At 37.3% G+C, this 18,781-nt stretch overlaps 1 protein-coding gene across 2 annotated transcripts in view; it reads left to right on the top strand.

The window, feature by feature from the left end:
- Positions 1-18,545, top strand: part of RAD54B (RAD54 homolog B) — a gene marked incomplete at both ends in the record, with an annotated part of 90,173 nt that extends 71,628 nt beyond the window's left edge. For both annotated transcript variants that reach the window (XM_082858955.1, XM_082858956.1), the window contains 6 exons: positions 2,552-2,842; positions 5,837-6,012; positions 12,953-13,214; positions 14,727-14,793; positions 14,985-15,182; positions 18,328-18,545. In XM_082858955.1, coding sequence (XP_082715081.1) covers positions 2,552-2,842; positions 5,837-6,012; positions 12,953-13,214; positions 14,727-14,793; positions 14,985-15,182; positions 18,328-18,545 — 1,212 coding nt within the window. The remainder of the gene's footprint in view (positions 1-2,551; positions 2,843-5,836; positions 6,013-12,952; positions 13,215-14,726; positions 14,794-14,984; positions 15,183-18,327) is intronic.
- Positions 18,546-18,781: the final 236 nt, after the last annotated feature.

Genomic DNA, 18,781 nt, shown 5'->3' with positions numbered 1-18,781 from the left:
CTTCAGTGAACCAATTATTTTGTAATAAAAATTGAAAATAGTTTTAAAATATAAGGGAAATTTTCTGTGATTTATATAGAAACAAATATGTACATATGGGATTTATTTTAAGCTTCCCTGTGAAGTTCTATACACTTAAAAGATTCTATGTAGAGAATTTATTTTTTTATTTATTTATATTTTTTGGCTGCGTTGGGTCTTCACTGCTGCGCCAGGCTTTCTCTAGTTGCGGCGAGTGGGGGGCTACTCTTCGTTGTGGTGTGCGGGCTTTTCATTGCGGTGGCTTCTCTTGTTGCAGAGCATGGGCTCTAGGTGCGCAGTCTCAGTAGTTGTGGCGCACAGGCTTAGTTGCTCCGTGGCATGTGGGATCTTACCGGACCAGGGATCGAATCCGTGTCCCCTGCATTGAAAGGCAGATTCTTAACCACTGCACTACCAGGGAAGTCCCCTATGTAGAGAACGTAAACATAAATTTCATTCATACTGTATTTTGACTTTAAAAATGTACTATTATTTTACGAACAATGTGTAATGATTTTGAAAAAGTCAGCAGTACCTTGTGCCAATAATTTCTTGTAAGCTTAGTTTTAGGATCAATTACTTGTCAAAATATTTTCTTCCAAGAATTTGCTCTATTAGTGCTTTGATAATGATTTTAAGACCATGTACTGTTACAGTCTTCTCATAAAAGCTTACTTTCAGACAATTCAGTTTGTGGATTATTGATTTCCAGTGGTTCTCAATGGTGGCAATAGCCAAACAAACAAGGATTCAGAGACTGTGGCTTCACTTAATTAAATGATTATGCTAAACATTTAAAGAGATGATTGTTGATTTTTCTATTCTAAACTGTATTTCATTTCTTTTATTTAAAAAAATCTGAAGGGAAGCAATTAGTAAATGGTTGATCATTATAAAATGTTTAATGTTCATTTAACTGCATGTTCTGGGTTGGCCAAAAGGTTCGTTTGATTTTTTTCTGTAAGATTTGGCTCTGGTAGCGCTTAGTTGTCTTTAACTTCATTCGAAACAATTTTGTTAGATTGTATTGTGACAGCTGTCATATCAGCATGCATTTAAAAAAAAACTTATCAGAATTGGTGATTCTTTGTGTAGCCATTTTAATATTGAAGATGAAAGAAACAAAGCAACATTTTTGGCATATTATGCTTTCTTATTTCAAGAAAGGTAAAAACACAACTGAAATGCAAAAAAAGATTTGTGCAGTATATGGAGAAGGTGCTGTGACTGATTGAATGTGTCATAAGTGGTTTGCGAAGTTTCGTGCTGGAGATTTCTTGCTGGATGATGCTCCATGGTCGGGTAGATAGCGATCAAATCAAGTTGATAGCGATCAAATCAAGACATTAATTGAGAACAATTAATCAACATTAAACCATATGGGAGATAGCCAACATACTCAAAATATCCATATTAAGCATTGAAAATCATTTGCACCAGCTTGGTTTTGTTAATCACTTTGATGTTTGGGTTCCACATAAGTTAAGCAAAACAAACAAACAAACAAAAAAAAACCTTCTTGACTGTATTTCCACATGCAATTATCTACTTAAATGTAACGAAAACGTTCCAGTTTTAAAGCAAATCGTCTCGGGCGATGAAAAGTGGATACTGTACAATAATGTGGAATGGCAGAGATCATGGGGCAAGTGAAATGAACCACCACCAACCACACCAAAGGCCGATCTTCATCCAAAGAAGGTGATGTGTGTATACGGTGGGATTGGGAGTCCTCTATTATGAGCTCCTTCCAGAAAACCAAACGATTAATTCCAACAGTACTGCTACCAATTAGACCAACCGAAAGCAGCACTTGACGAAAAGCATACGGAATTAGTCAACAGAAAACGCATAATCTTCCATCAGGATAATGCAAGAACATATGTTTTTTTTTTTTTTTTTTTTCTTTTTTGCTGTACGCGGGCCTCTCACTGCTGTGGCCTCTCCCGCTGCGGAGCACAGGCTCCGGACGCGCAGGCTCCGCAGCCATGGCTCACGGGCCCAGCCGCTCCGCGGCATGCGGGATCCTCCCGGACCGGGGCACGAACCCGTATCCCCCGCATCGGCAGGCGGACTCCCAACCACTGCGCCACCAGGGAAGCCCCGAACATATGTTTTTTGATAACCAGGCAAAAACTGTTACAGCTTGGCTGGGAAGTTCTGATTCATCTGCCGTATTCACCAGACATTGCACCTTAGTATTTCCATTTATTTCAGTCTTTACAAAATTCTCTTAGTGGGAAAAAATTTCACTTCCCTAGAAGACTGTAAAAGGCACCTGGAACAGTTCTTTGCTCAAAAAGACAGAAAGTTTTGGGAAGATGGAATTATGAAGTTACCTGAAAAATGACAGAAGGTAGTGGAACAAAACAGTGAATATGTTGTTCAATAAGGATCTTGGTGAGAATGAAAAATGTGTCTTTTATTTTTACTTAAAAACTGAAGGAACTTTTTGGCCAGCCCAGTGGTTTTTTTTTTGTTTGTTTGTTTTGTTTTCTAAAACACTTTTAAGTCTGCTGTTTTTCCATAGGAAGAAAAGGAGTTAGGAGAGAGAAGAGCAGCTGAACTTACTTGCCTCACTGGGCTCTTTGTCCTTAGAAGAACCCAAGAAGTCATAAATAAATATCTCCCACCTAAGATAGAGAATGTAGTCTTTTGCCGACCAGGAGCCCTACAGATTGAACTTTATCGAAAACTGTTGAATTCTCAGGCTGTCAGATTCTGTCTTCAAGGATTGTTGGAAAATAGTTCTCATCTAATATGTATTGGAGCTCTTAAAAAACTGTGCAATCACCCCTGCCTTTTGTTCAGCTCAGTAAAGGTAAGTAGTGTATGAGCCTACGTCAGGAATATGAGCTGAGGGTTCTATGTCATGTGAACCTAAGATGGCAGATTGGACTAATCCCTGGGGTTGCATTTGTGGGTTTTCCAAAAGCTGTGCAGCCTCTTCAGTGTGATTCTTCTTTAGAGTTTATCCAGCCTTCTACTTGTTCTTCAGAGCATGACCATATTCATAGAGCTGAACGAGGGATGAAATGGGCTTGAGGCTCTGCCTTCTAGAGTTTGTGCCCCCTGCCCTTTGGTGCCTCATCTAATGCTTGGTCCTGGTTTCCCTTCCTATTTTATATTAATATAGCCAGTCGGTTTGTTTGGAGCTAACAAATACAAAATTTACCATTAAGAAATAATTTATTTTTTCCTCATAAAAGTAATACATGATTGTTATATGAAATCTATAAAATTAAAAAAATCACAAAGAAGAAAATAAAGATCATCTACTGGTTACAATGTAAATTGGTACAACTGGGAGACAGTTTGGCAATATGTATCAAAAACCTTAAAATTTAATGTATCTTGTGACCTGGTAATACTACTTTGAATAATTTGTCATAAAGAGATAAAGCTCTCCAGCCACAGAAAACCACATTTGGTATTAATAATCTTAGTTAATACTTATTAAACACCATGTACCAAACACTAAGTACTTTTCTAGTATTTTTTTTTTATTCTTCACAAAATTCTATGGAGTAAGTACTATTGTTGCCATCCCCATTTTTGGGTGAGGAAAGGGACTCAAAGATACCCATAAGTAGTCTTTTCTAGAGGAACTTAATTCTAATGATGCTATGCTTATTATTTAAAAATCTGTTATTATTATTATTACTAAATAAATTGTGGACATTTCCCCAAATTAGATGCCTTCTACAAGTATGATTTTTAATGGCTACATAGTTGACCTGACCATTTGGTTATTAATGAACATAAGGCAGTTTGGGGTATAGTGAGAGTTTTCTGTTTTGGTGTTGGAACTAGGTATCAGTCCCTACTCTACTACTTGTTTAATTACAGACAAGTTTAACCATGGCCAGGTTGTGTCTGTGAGCCTCAGTTTGTCTTAACTGAAACACAGAGACAATAATAACTTCCTGATAATGTTATTGTGGCTATCTGATGAATTTTTATTACAACTATAACTGAATATTACAACTCATAACTGAAGAGTATTGGGTTGCAGAGAGTCAGAGAAGAGATTGCCCTGTCTAGTTGATGTGAGGAATCTAACTGGTAAATCTCTGTGATGCACCTCCACGCATCAGGCTGTCTCAGCATAAAGATATTGTCTGTTAGTTGATTCTTAATTAGGATTATACATTACAGTCTTCAGGGAAGCTTTTAAGACTACACTTGTCCAGCCTAGACACATATGAGCTGATTCAGATTCTCTGAGAGTAGGACCCAGTCATGAAGATTTTAAAAAAGCTCTCCCAAGTGATTCTGATTATGTGTTCCTGGCTAAGAACTTGTGCATTAAGATCATTCATCTCCCTTGTATTTTGATTTAATATTCACCAGACAACTTTCTGCTAATGATTTGCTTCCCCATGCACCTTTCATAGGACAGAATGCATAGACCAGTTGGTTTAAACAGGCAGGTCTCATTTATAGGTCAATAAATATATATTCTGATTTATTCAGTCTCTTAATTTGGTTAGTATGGCTCATTTCCCTAGAGCTTAAGCATATGCAAGTTTCTGAACATGAAAAGCTGTGGATTAGACCCTGGGTCTCTGGTCCTTTGATAACCTAGCCAAGGTGTAGGCATTTTAGGAAACCTAACCCAAAGCAGCCAGCAACCATCTCTCCTCTCATGTGTATCCCAGTTATGTAAATATCTTAGGGTTCCAAGTATTTTTAATCAAGTGACTTTACCCAAATATTGCTATGTTTTGGGAATAAGCCAGATTAAAATTAGTACTTTGTGCCCAGCATTTTATACTACTTGATTCACTGCCCTTAAGATGTTTCTAGTATTATTAAAGGATTACAACACACATTAAAACATTAGGGAATTATTTTAAAAAAGTATATAGTTAATTGAATAATTAAATAAATTCGAAGTTGAAATGTACTGTGTAACCATAAAGGTTAAAAGTCAATGCCCCCCTAAAGGGGGCATGTGAGTAATCAGGTGGAATTTGCATTGGGCCCTCAAGTATTTATAGGATTGGGATAATTGGGCAAAAAAAAGATGGCGTATTCCAGGCAGGGGTAGTAGGTTGAACAAAGTTTCAAGAACAATGATAAATCTGGTAAATGTGGGAGAGAGTGAGGAGAACTGCCAATCCCAGAAATTTTATCTGAAAAAGTGATGCAGTCATTAACAAATGTAATCTCCAGTATGTGTTCACATGTCAGCTAGGCAGTTTGAGGGGGAATTTCAGAGGTGGTGATAATCTCTTTGGAATAAAATTATATAAAAACTATTGGTAAAATAAACAAAATATTATAAATAACAATAGATTTCTCTGTTAACTTCTTGGCAAAATTGTTCCTTCTTGTAGAAGAAATTGATAAGATTGAGTGGACTGTTGTGCTTGATTTTGAGTATCACCTGGGAGGTGCTGTGTGAGCCTGCAAACTGGGAGAGAAAAGTAATAGCAGGGAGGGAAGGGGAGAAGAAGAGAGAAAAAGGTAGCAATGATGAGGTCTCAGGGTTTTGGAGAGGATAGATTTCCTAGAACTGTTTGCCCTCTATTTTCCTCCTGTTTATTTCTCTGCTACCCACCTCCCGATCAATCACACATCGGCAATGATACTGCGCTTGTGGGGTTCAGGGAACAGGTATTTGGAGACAGCATTAGAACTGCTTTGTAATCAAAAATGACCAAATTGTGACCTATGAAGATTAACATAGCAATTAGATTTGGCTTTTCAGGTAGCTATTAATCTTCAGTTTTTTCCCCATAATTTTAGTATTTTTTCCCTTCCGATTAAAAAAACATGAACCAGTGTTGACAGTCATCCTTTTGAACAGGAAAAAGAATGCAGCTCAACTTGGGATGAGAATGAAGAAAGGAATCTATATGAAGGCTTGATAAATGTGTTTCCCGCTGATTACAACCCACTCATGTTTGCTGAGGAAGAGTCAGGAAAACTACAGGTGCTGTCAAAGCTCTTAGCTGTTATCCACGAACTTTGTCCTGATGAAAAGTAAGAAGTCAATTTAATAAACCACTTGTAAGTGCTTATGGAATTTCAGCTTAGACTCTGTCCTTATTCCCTCCCCTCACTGCCTCTTTTTGAAAAGAAGAAAACATTAAAAATAAGTTGTTTTCTTCTTTGGGGGCATGGTTAGCTCCCAGTCTTTTGTAAACTTATCATTAACAATGTGTCTGTAAGCTTTTATTTAAGAAAAACTAAATGTAAATACATATATTTTAAAAACCCGAGATAACACCTAACTCGTTTCTTTATCACTTTCAGAATCCTTTGTTCTTTTTCTGTCCTGAAACGTTGATACCCTGAGGGCTTTGTCTTCAGCCTCCTTGTCACTCTAAACACCCTTCCTGGTTTAGCTCTACTGTAGTTTCAGCTATCATCCACATGGTGTTGATTCAAAATCTGTATCTCTAGTCCAAGCCTCTCTTCTAGTTTCCACATCCTTCTTTCTATTTAATGGACATCTAAATCTGTCTGGACCTCAACTTCTCGTGTACTAAACCAGCTTTATCATTTTGCCATTGCAAGACTGATCCTTTTTCATTATTCCTTGGCTTGATGAATGGTACCATAATGCAAGCAAAAAACACTCGTCATTCTAGACTTACTTTTCTCCTTCACTTTCCTAGTGTCATCAGTCACTACATTCTATTCTATTGATTTTATTTCTTAATTTCAGGAATCCATTTCCTTTCAGGTACCAAGATTTTTTTTTTAGTAACTATTTTAAATTTTATTTAAAAAATTTAATTTTTAAACTTTTTAAAATTTATCTTCTATTGACGTAGAGTTGAATTATAATGTTGTGTTAATTACTGCTGTACAGCACCAAGATATTTGTTTTGATTCTTGTAATTACTGATTGGCTTGTGGTGGTCTCTTATAAATTATGTCCCTCTTACTTTCAATCCCATTGCATATCAGTATTGCCCTAAATTATATTAAATACAAATGTGAACATGTTACTCCTTTTCTTAAAATCATTCAAAGATTCTAGTTGCCTTCCAGAAATTTCTAAACAGCACATTGAGCAAGACTCTTCATGACCTGGGTGGTGCCTCCTTTTCCAGCCTCATACCTCTTGACTCCTTCACACTTATCATGTGGTCCAATCATACCAGACTATTTGCAAAACCGGCAATTTGCTCTACTTCTCACCTCTCTTCTTACCTGTTTCAGGTTCCTATGCCTGGTGTACCTCCACTTCTCATTCTTCTGACCAACTTTCTCTTCTTTAAGACTCAGCTCGGATGCTTTCTCCTCTTAGAAGCCACTGGCCTCATAGTGAGTTAGATGCCCCTCTTCTGTACTCCCTTAGCATCCTGTACCTCCCTCTAATGGAGCTCTTCTCACGTTATATTGTAATCATTAGTTCTCTTCTGTGTCAGCACCTATAGTGCAGGGACTATGTCTTAATTATTCTTGTAGGAGGTATTCAAACTGTTTTTGAATTAAGGCAAAAATACAGAGAAAAGATTGCAAAATAATAATTATATTTAATTGTCAAGGAATCTACTTAACCTCTTTCGAGCATTAATAGTATTTGACTTGTGAAAATTTTTAGATTTATTTTTCATAATAATGAAGTGACTAAAATAAGGAAACTTTCTATGAACTCTTTAATACAGTTTGATTAAAATGTTTTATTAGATAATATTTTATATATACAAGAGTGTGTAATGTATGTGTGTGTGTGTGTGTGTGTGTGTGTGTATATATATATATATATATATATATATATATATATATGCAGATTGTGACCCAGTTTGAACTTAGAGTATAAACTTTTAGTTAGACTTTTATTTGCATCTTATCTTCACTGGATTCTGTTTTTCCTTTTTTTCTGAACATGGGATAGGTGGTTATTGTTGGACAAGGAATATGAGTGAACAGAATTTTAGAGGAAATGGGAAGAGATCAAGTGTGACTGTAGGTGTGAGAATTTATCCTTGAAGATGTTCTAGAGGAAAGTTCCCCTCTTGTGGTGGGAAGGAAGGAACGAGGAAGAAAAATATAATTTGGGGGTAGGGGTTGGGTTGGAGTCATTTTGACTGCTTGTGTATCCTAAGAAAACTGAATCCTGCCTTGTCCGATGAAAGAAGAAATAGCACTTCCATCAGTGGCACAGACTGTTCTGGTGCTTCACATTATCTGAAGAGATGGACCTTTCTTTTTAAATTGTGGTAAAATACACATAACATGAATTTACTATCTTAATTATTTCTAAGTGTATTGTTCATTAGTGTTAGGTATACCTACACTGTTGTGCAACCAATCTCCAGTACTCTTTTCATCTTGCAAAACTGAGCTATACCCATTAAACAACAACTCCCCATTCCTGCTTTTTCCCAGCCCCTGGCAACCACCCGTCTACTTTCTGTCTCCATGAATCTGACTACTGTAGGCACCTTATATAAGTGAAATCATACGATGTTTTGTCTTTTTATGACCAGCTTATTCTACTTAGCATAGTGTCCTCAAAGTTCATCAATGTTGTAGCCTGTCAGAATTTCTTTCCTTTTTAAGGCTGAGTAGTGTTCCACTGCATATATATAACATTTTATCTACCCATTCGTCTGTCGATGGATAGTTGGGTTGCTTCTGCCTTTTGACTATTATGAATAATGTTGCTGTGAACATGGGTGTACCAACACCTTTTTGAGACCCTGTTTTCAGTTCCTTTGAAAATATGTCCAGAAGTAGGATTGTTGGATCATATGATAATTCTCTCTTTAATTTTTTGTGGAACCTCCATAATCTTTTTCGTAGCGGCCGCACCATTTTACATTCTCACTAACAGTGGACAAAGGTTCCAACTTCTCAACAACCTCTCCAGCTTTGCTATTTTCTGGTCTGTTTTGTTTTGTTTTTGACAGTAGCCATCCTAACGGGTGTGAGATGATATCTCATTGTGGTTTTGATTTGCATTTCCCTAGTAATTAGTAATGTTGGGCATCTTTTGATGTACTTGTAGCCCCCTCCCCCTTTTTTTTTAATGGCCAATTGGGTATAGAGGCCAGGTTTTCCACATCTGAGCTGCCTATGCACAAACATCTCCTAAACCTTTAAAATACGTAGCTAGAAGTTGCTCACAGTGTTTGACTTCAGGGATAGTATTACTGTCTACACCTGATCTACTGTGTTATTGTTAACTAGAACTGGACAGTTCTATTTTCGGTCTACAGGCAGAACTCTTCTACAGTGCTTTTGTGCATAGTGAGATGAATTAGAATTGGGTGGAGGCATATCTGAGAACTCCTGGCTTGTCTGGCTGGTGGCCCTTTTATGGAATTTTTTAAAAGAATACTTCAAAATTTAAAAAGTTCCTCTTCCCTCCTGGTTGTTGCATTCACGCACTAGGCTTCATGGCTTGGAGAGTAGAGTTCATGCCAAATTCCACCCCCCGTGCATCTCTTGGTTGGACACTCTTGTGCTGGGTGCAGCTTGCACTGTACCTGACATGGCAGCCTTGCCTACAGATTTCATCTGCTTTCAGGGACAGTATAGTGACCATAAAAATAATAGACTTGTTTGAAAGTGGTATGTATGTGTGGCGGGGCTCTAGACCTCTGGAAGGGGATTGTCCAAGGCTCTTTACCAAGATAGTCACCTATCCCATCAATCTACATCTAGCCTTGTAAGAACTTGTTGGGGGAAAATATTCTAAAGCCAGATTTCCTCCAGTCCAGTAAAGTTGTATCAGCAAAACTATGTTTAGATAATGTTATTCATCCCCGTAATAGTATAGAAAAGGAAGAGGAAAATGACTGAATTATTAGTATAGGAATTTTGGCAGATTGCATAAATGGTCTTAAGTTCTCCCTCCCTATATCCATGTTCCTTTGCTGGGTAACTTTGGGTGATCTACCATTCTGCCTCTGAGCTCAGCCACGTGATCTGAATTGGTCCATGAGGTGCTGGCACACATGGCACAAGAAGAGGGTTGAAAAGATCTTGTGCACTGGGGCTTGTCCTCCTTTGTGCTTCCTGGAAACTTTTTGTCACCATGTGAATAAGCCTGGGCCAGCCTGCTAGAGGGTAAGAGACCTGAGAAACTCAGATGAGGCTTCCCAGCCGAGGCCCCTCACCAGTCAGCCAGTTCCCAGTCTACTTGGCAGCTGACTGCAGATGCTTGAGTCAGCACAGCCACGACCAGCAGAGGAACCTCTTAGCTGAGCCCAGCCCAAATTGCCAACCTACGGAATTGTGAGCTAAATATAAAATACATGGCTGTTGTTTTAAGCCACTGAGTTTTGGTTTGGTTTGTTATGTAGCCAAAGGTAACTGATACAGGAATACAAATATACGTGATCTTTACCTTGTTAGCACAGATAATTAAGATAATTCTAACTGTTAAACATTTGCTTTATTTTAAAAATTTCTAGTGCTAATAATTATCCCACTAGTTATAAAACTTGTAGGAGGGGCTTCCCTGGTGGCGCAGTGGTTGAGAGTCCGCCTGCCGATGCAGGGGACGCAGGTTCGTGCCCCGGTCCGGGAAGATCCCACATGCAGCGGAGTGGCTGGGCCCATGAGCCGTGGCCGCTGAGCCTGCGTGTCCGGAGCCTGTACTCCACAACGAGAGAGGCCACAACAGTGAGAGGCCCGTGTACTGCAAAAAAAAAAAAAAACAAAACAAAAAACTTGTAGGAAATATTCTTGATCTGTTTTTTATTTTTTGCTTAATTTATCAAACTTTAGCTATTAGATAAATTCTGGTTTTACTTTTTACCATATTTTATTGTTTAAAATTTTTATTTTATCAAAATGTTAAAAGGCCTTATCATTAAAAGAGACAGGAGTTCATAGTTCCATCTCTCCCTCTTTGCATCCTGTTTCTCAGAGTCAATCACCAGCTCCCATAGTATGTTGCCAGACCATGTACTTATACGGCTATCTCTTGTCTTTTCCATATTTTCTTCATGAAAAACTCTAGCAATTTTTCTTCATTCTTTATACATTGAGTTATAATCTTTTTTTTAATATGACAATGCTTTTTGATAGTTTCCCATGGCTTTTATTTTATTTTATTTATTTAGTTTTTGGTGGCACGCAGCACTTCCCTGACCAGGGATTGAACCCTTGCCCCCTGCAGGGGAAGCGCAGAGTCTTAAACACTGGACCACTAGGGAAGTCCTGAGTTATAATCTTGATGTGCCTTAATATGGATCATGTTTTCATTTATTGAACTGAAAACTCTATAGTAAGTCGTTTTAATCTGAAGATCCCATGTCTGGGAAGCAGCCTCTTTCACAAAACAATTTTCTTTTGTTTTATTTGGAATTTCTGTCAGTCATATATTGAACCTCATGGATTGATTCTATAATTCTTTTTTCTTTCCTCTCCTGTTGGTCATCACTTTTCCTTTTTAATCTATTTCTGGGAAGATTCTCTTTCTTTCTTCTAAATCTATTAAATTTTTATTTGGGCTGTCATTTTAAATTTCCAAGATAATTTTCTTATTCTTGATTGTTCTTTTTTATTGCCACCTCTTCTTGTGAATGCTATCTCTTATATGAGGGTATTAATTATTTCCTTAAAATTGTCTTCTGTTTCCTCCATTGCTCTGTTTTATTCATGTTTCTTTTTTTCTGTTTATTTGTTTTGGTTTCTATTTTTCGTGTTGGAGGCTGGCTTCAAGTAGCTGGTGGCCCTTGGTGTCCATTTATATTTAAGAGTAAGGCAGTAAAACACTAACTGAATGCTCTGTGTGCATGGGCAGGGCTTGTGGACTGCTGACCTGCGTTAGGTAACAGCGAGCTGGCTTTTTTTTTTTTTTTTTTTTTTTTTGCGGTACGCGGGCCTCTCACTGTTGTGGCCTCTCCCGTTGCGGAGCACAGGCTCCGGACGCGCAGGCTCAGCGGCCATGGCTCATGGGCCTAGCAGCTCTGCAGCATGTGGGATCTTCCCAGACCAGGGCACGAACCCGTGTCCCCTGCATTGGCAGGTGGACTCTCAACCACTGTGCCACCAGGAAAGCCCCGAGCTGGCTTTTTTATTTGGGGATTCCCTATCTGTGGACCTTTTCTCTGGGGTCATTCAAATGAGTCATTCCAGAGGTGAATCTTCCAATAATATCTTTCTTGGGGTGTGGAATGCTTTGCTGCTGGTGTTCTGGGAGTTGGCAGAAAAGGGGGACTGGGATCTTACCATCCATTATGCAGACTTTCATTTTGGTTTGTCACTATATCCCTGCCTTCTAGAGTTCCCTGGTCTAAGTTTCTTTGGTTTACTTTCTCCAGAGAATAAACATTCTAGTTGAGAAAGAAAAGCCAACTAGTTACATGGGATGAGGGCCTGAGTTCTACTTACCAGTGCTCTTGTAATAGCCCCAGTCTAAACTCCTTTCTTCTGAGCTGCCTTTACGAGATTCTATGGTGTGAATGAACTTGTACCTGTTTCTTATTGGAATCTCTCTCTTTAGGCACTTAAGTTTCACTTTCTCTGTACTCCTAAGCAGGTCACCATTCCACTATTCTCTGTTTTCATATATAAATGTCTCCTGTTTCATTAAAGATAGAGTTTGTCTTTCTGTTTCTTATTCTCCTGCTGTTCTTAGGGTGACTTAAGAGAGGTAAAGAAAGCAGAAAGTTCTTTACTCCACTATCTTGATGCTGGAAGTCTCCTAGATACTGACTTTTTTATTTTGGCCACGTGGCTTGTGGGAATCCCAGCTCCCCAACCAGGGATTGAACCTGTGCCCTCGGCAGTGAGAGTGCAGAGTCCTAACCACTGGATGGCCAGGGAATTCCCTCTTAGATACTGATTTTAAAATTGAATTTGAAGGAGAATCTGTTTTAATTGTACAAGGTCATTGTTGGATGTTCTATAAATATCAGTGATAGTATTATCGTGGTATTTTCCTTCAATTAAAAAGAATCTAATATTGCTTTTAAATTGTGTATAAAGATTCTTTCTTTTTGATTGACAGGGTGGTGTTGGTATCCAACTATACACAAACCTTGAATATTTTACAAGAAGTATGCAAGCGTCATGGATATGCTTATACAAGACTTGATGGACAAACACAGATCTCTCAAAGGCAACAAATTGTTGATGGCTTTAATAGTAAATACTCTTCTGATTTCATTTTTTTGTTAAGTTCAAAAGCTGGTGGTGTGGGACTTAACCTTATTGGAGGATCTCACTTAATTCTCTATGACATTGATTGGAATCCAGCCACTGATATCCAGGTAGGACTGTTTATGCATTACAAACATTATAGAATGCCTATGGGGGATACAGTGCCTGCTGGGGATACGAGGATGATGATGATGTATAATAACTGCTGCATATTGAACCCTTATTTTGTATCAGGCACTCTGCTAAGTGCTTTACATCTGTTTAATCTTCACAATAATCCTACAAGTGTGGATATTCTAAGCCCTGTTTTACAGATGAAGATATGGAAGTTTGTTCTCAGTCACATAGCTTATAAGAGGCAGAGCCAGGATTCACACCCAAACCTGTTATGTCTCCAGGCTCTAATATACTGTGTAGTTGGGCCTTCAGGATCCTCATGACCATCAGGGGAAGACAATAAAGTGTTACAGGTGCTATGATCAGCGTTTGTGCAGGGTATGGTAAAGGTATAAAATTAGCTTATTTAGGGAAATATTTCAGAAGCAGCCTTTGGTTTTCTTCAGAATACAGTCCATTTTCATGTATTTTGAGATTTCTACCTATGGATTTGCACCTCATATGGTATCTGTGTTAGGAGACCTGGAGACAACCCTCGGGTTCAATGATTCACTAGAAAGACTCACAGAATCAAGAAAAACAGCGATATTCATAGTTAAGTTTTATTACAGTGAAAGAATACAGACTAAAATCAACACAGGTAGAAGGTGCATAGGGTAGAGTCCAGGAGAGACCAGGCACAGCTTCCAGTTGTCCTTTTCCACTAGATTTGTATGGAACAACACTTAATTTTCCCAACATTAATGAGTGACAACACATGGAATATTGTCAACCAGAGAAGTTCACTTGAGCCTTGGTGTCCAGAGTTTTTGTTGGAGGTCAGTCATGTAGGCATGGATACCTGTGTGACTGACCTTAGTTGCTCAGTCTTCAATCCCTGCAGAGGTCAACTGGCCCAAGTCCCCACCTAAATCACACTGTTAGCATAAACTACTTGGTGTGGCCCAAGGCCCCAGGTAAACTAAGAAGCTCTTATCGGGCAGGATACTCCAGGGCTTCCAGGAGCTGGTTGAAGGCCAGACTTTTCTTTGGAATGTGCAAGGTTTGAACATCAACCTTTTACTGTACAGTATCATTGATAAATCCTAACCCCACAGAGATCTACGTAGAGCCTGAGCTGATTGCAGGTATCCTGGGGATTCCTTAGGGGTGAATCATTAGCCTCTTGGACTGAGAATAAACCCTCCATGCTATGCTATACTTGATTCTTTGCATTCTTACTGCCCAAACTCGCTGTCCCATTTTTTGATGCAGATAGACCCTCTCACTGTTGCATGGCACCCTGTAATTATTTTACAGTACCACAGTGAGTGTTCATTCATCCCTTTCTTTATCCCAGGAAAAAAACTTGAAGTGGAGAATGCTTAGGTATGCCTAAGCATTTTGAAGCTGTAAGTGAAATCTAGAATTCCTAATCTTAATTGTATTAATGCAAGTTGCTTATGTGGGAAGGGTTATCATTAGTTTCTGCTTGTACTCTCAGAATTCTCATTAATTTTCTATAGGCAATGTCTAGAGTGTGGAGAGATGGTCAGAAACATCCTGTACATATTTACAGACTCCTAACCACAGGTAATAGCCTTTCAGTGTGACAAAAATGTATTCCCTTTGAATAATTAAAGATTTTTTTTTGTTGTTAATCTGTGCTTCAGTATCAGGAATACTGTTATTTTGTTAGCTAGTATACTAAGAAACATGCTTTACCCTACAAAAATAACAGATGTAAAGATCTGAAGGAAATCTAATGAATGTTTTCTCTTCAGGTACGATAGAAGAAAAGATCTATCAAAGGCAGATCAGTAAGCAAGGTCTTTCTGGGGCAGTTGTAGACCTAACCAAGACATGTGATCATATTCAGTTTTCAGTAGAAGAACTTAAAAATTTGTTCACATTACATGAAAGTTCACATTGTGTTACTCATGACCTGCTTGACTGTGAATGTACAGGAGAAAATCATACAGGTTAGTTGTATTTTAATTGTTATGATGGTAAAGTTAATTGGTCTCCCTTTAGTAGTTGAAAATATTTAAATACAGAATAACTAAAATATTTACCCCTTGCATATGTTAGTTTTCTTTTTTCCTCAGGTCACAGGGCAGCTGCCACATGGGTATTTGAGAAAATTTTAGTTAGAACCTTATTAGTTCTCTCAATTTAGCTTCTTATTTCTGAATCAGTTGTGAAAAATTTGGCCTATTGGTAAAATCTTTCAAATCCTGATAATAATGACTTCAGAATTAGGGAAATGTTTTTAATCCTTATTTCTGTTTCACAAAAAACATAACACTTGACAGAATAATCCTACTGTTTATTTTGTGTAGAACTTATTCCTAATGAGGTCATATTTTATGGGGCAGTAAGCATGGGCTGCCATACTTCTCAGTGCTTCACGCACTGCTCGTGCTGCTTAAATGAGGCTGAAAGCGTCAACCCTCCAGAATTAATACCATTCAAATAGGTACTGGATCAGGAGTAGCACTTGAGCAACCAATGTCCAGTAGTTGGAAATCGCTTGATAAATTGTGTTGATGGGTTTAAGAAGTAAAACTGTATAAGACTAACATGGAAGAATTTACATTTTATATAATCCACACTGATCTTCTCTGTAGTATGATTTTTCCATCTTAGTAATTTCTTCTCTTATTATTTCTCTTTTCCCCTGTATTTATCTAAATTTTTTTTTTTTCTTATTTTCTAAAGCTGAATCCTTAGCTTAATGGCTCTCAGTCCTCTTTTCTGAAATGGGAATTTAAGGCTGTAAATTTTCGTCTAAGCTGAATCTCATAATTTTGATATGCAGTCTTTTTATTATTCAGTTCTAAATATTTTTTTTCCATTATAATTTATTCTTTGGCTCAGAGGTGTTTAAAAGTATGTTTTATGATGTATTTTAGTTTTTGTTATTGAATTTTAGCTACTGCACTGTAGTCACAAATATGGTCTGCATGATATTGATTCTTTGGAAACTATAGAGACTTGGTGTGTGGCCTGGTGTGTTTACTTTGTAAATATTTTTGTACATGAAAAGAATGTGTATTCTCTTAATTACTTAGTTTAGAGTTCGCCATATTAGTCAAATTTTCTGTTACCGAATTAGTTTTTTCTTATTTTACAGACTTAAAAATTTACTAATTTAACTGAAAAATTGATAATATATTTACCTGTCTCAACTATTTAAAAATATAAAATGTATATGGTGAAAACTCTTCCTCCCATAATGCCGTCATCTGCCTAGTTTCTAGTCCTGCTACCCTATGCAAAACCAGTATTATTAGTTTTATGTGTATCCTTCTAGATATATTTTTATGCATATGCAAGGAACTCTTGCCCAGTTTTCCCCCCCAATAAAGGGTAGTGTAATATGTGTATAGTTCTGTACCTGTTTCATTGAATAGTATCTTGAGATCTCCCCGTATCATTAAAGAGTTTCCTCATTCTTTTTTTCTCTCAGCTATATAATCCTCCCTTGTATGAATAGACCATAATTTATTCATCTGACCTTACAGCTGTATAATTAGGTTCTTTCCAGTCAGTATATATCTTTATTCGTACATCTTTTTCCATATCTTCAAATATCTCTATAAGGTAAATTATCAGTGTTGCTGTGTCAGAGAATATGTGCATTTGTAATTCTGATAGATCTTGCTAAGGTGCCCTCCACTGGGGGTTGTATCATTTATACCCCACCAACAATATACTATTTCCCCACAGCTTTACCAGTTTAGGATTATCAATTGTTTGGATTTTTGCCAATCTAGTTTTTGGTCTAGTTTTAATTTAATTTAACTTTATTATGAGTGAAGTTGGGTATATTTTCCTGTGGTTAAGAGCTGTATTTCCTTTATGTGAACCACCTGCTCATATTTGCCCATTTTTCTATTAATGACCTAATTCTGTGTTAGGCATATCTGTTATTGAAAGAGATATGTTAAAATCTTACAGTATGACAGTGGATTTGTCAGTTTCTTGTTATTCTGTCAATTTCTGCTTTATATATTTTGTATCTTCTTTGTAAAAATTTTTTCATTATTATTTATTTATTTTATTATTATGTAGTGATTGCTTTATCCCTGATGTCTTTTGCTTTCATTTTGTCTTTAGTTAACATATTACACTGACTTTTTAAAATTTTTATTGGAGTATAGTGGATTTATGATGTGTTAGTTTCAGGTGTACAGCAAATACACTGACTTTCTTATTGTTAGTATTTGTCTGGTATATCTTTTTCTGTTCTTTTATCTTGAATCTTTCTGTGTCCTTATGTTTTAGGTATCTTTCATGTAAATAATATGAGGCTGGATTTTCTTTTTTATCCAGTCTGATGTTCTCTTTTTTAAAGATTTAATTTTATTTATTTTTGGCTGCATTGGGTCTTCGTTGATGCACGCGGGCTTTCTCTAGTTGCGGCGAGCAGGGGCTACTCTTTGTTGCGGTGCGTGAGCTTCTCATTGCGGTGGCTTCTCTTGTTGCGGAGCATGGGCTCTAGGCACGTAGGCTTCAGTAGTTGTGGCACGAGGGCTCAGTAGTTGTGGCTCACGGGCTCTATAGTGCAGCCTCAGTAGTTGTGGCACATGGGCTTAGTTGCTCTGCGGCATGTGGGATCTTCCTGGACCAGGGCTCGAACCCACGTCCCCTGCATTGGCAGGCGGATTCTTAACCACTGCGCCACCAGGGAAGCCCTTGCTACAGAATATTAATGAGTTTGATTATGGAGTGTTAACCCACATTGTTACAGTTATGTTCTGAATTTGGAAACATATCTGGCCCCACAGGCTTTTAGGTAAGAAACTGTGGACCTGTAATACATCTCTTTGGATGATTAATTTGTTTAATGTGTATTTCTCCTGCTAGACCATAAAGTCCTTGAAAACAGAGACCATGTCTATTTTTGTTCACCATTTTGGCCCCCATTGCTCAAATCAGCACATTGTAAACAATTTATAAATATTTGTAGAAGGAATGAATTAATTGAATTTGCTTATTTTAACATAAACCATGGTGATCAAATGTAACAAATCATATAAACTCATTATATATTTAAAAAGTATTGTATGTAATAGGATATTGATTGGCCTAAGGATTTCCTCATTGTTTTACTTATTTCAGGTGATTCATTGGGAAAATTCCCTGTCTTTAGAAATTGTCAGCTTGGTACACATCAACAGAAGTCTGACTCCCTGAAACCTGTCTCCATGTCACAGCTGAAGCAATGGAAACATTTTTCTGGAGATCATTTAAATCTTACAGATCCTTTTCTTGAAAGAATAAAAGAAAATGTGTCATTCTTTTTTCAGAATATAACCAATCAAACTACTGCTATATAACCCCCTTTAAAAAATTAATCTAGTAAGTAAATGTAATTTTGGAAAACAAATAGAATTATTTTAATTATAATAATATATTTTATTGCAAAATGTATTATAGTTTTGATATAATAATCAAAACTGAGTTGTTTAATTTTTTGTATATATTCTTAAATATTGAAACATTAAAGACATACTTGTATCATCCTATAATTGTTTATTAATAATTCCGTAATTCATGCAGTTTCATTAAGTAA

This window comes from Leucopleurus acutus, assembly GCF_964270905.1.
Source record: "Leucopleurus acutus genome assembly, chromosome: 17".
NCBI lineage: Eukaryota > Metazoa > Chordata > Mammalia > Artiodactyla > Delphinidae > Leucopleurus > Leucopleurus acutus.
The sequence above is the reverse complement of the archived record's forward strand: the minus strand, read 5'-3'. Positions and strand labels throughout refer to the sequence as shown.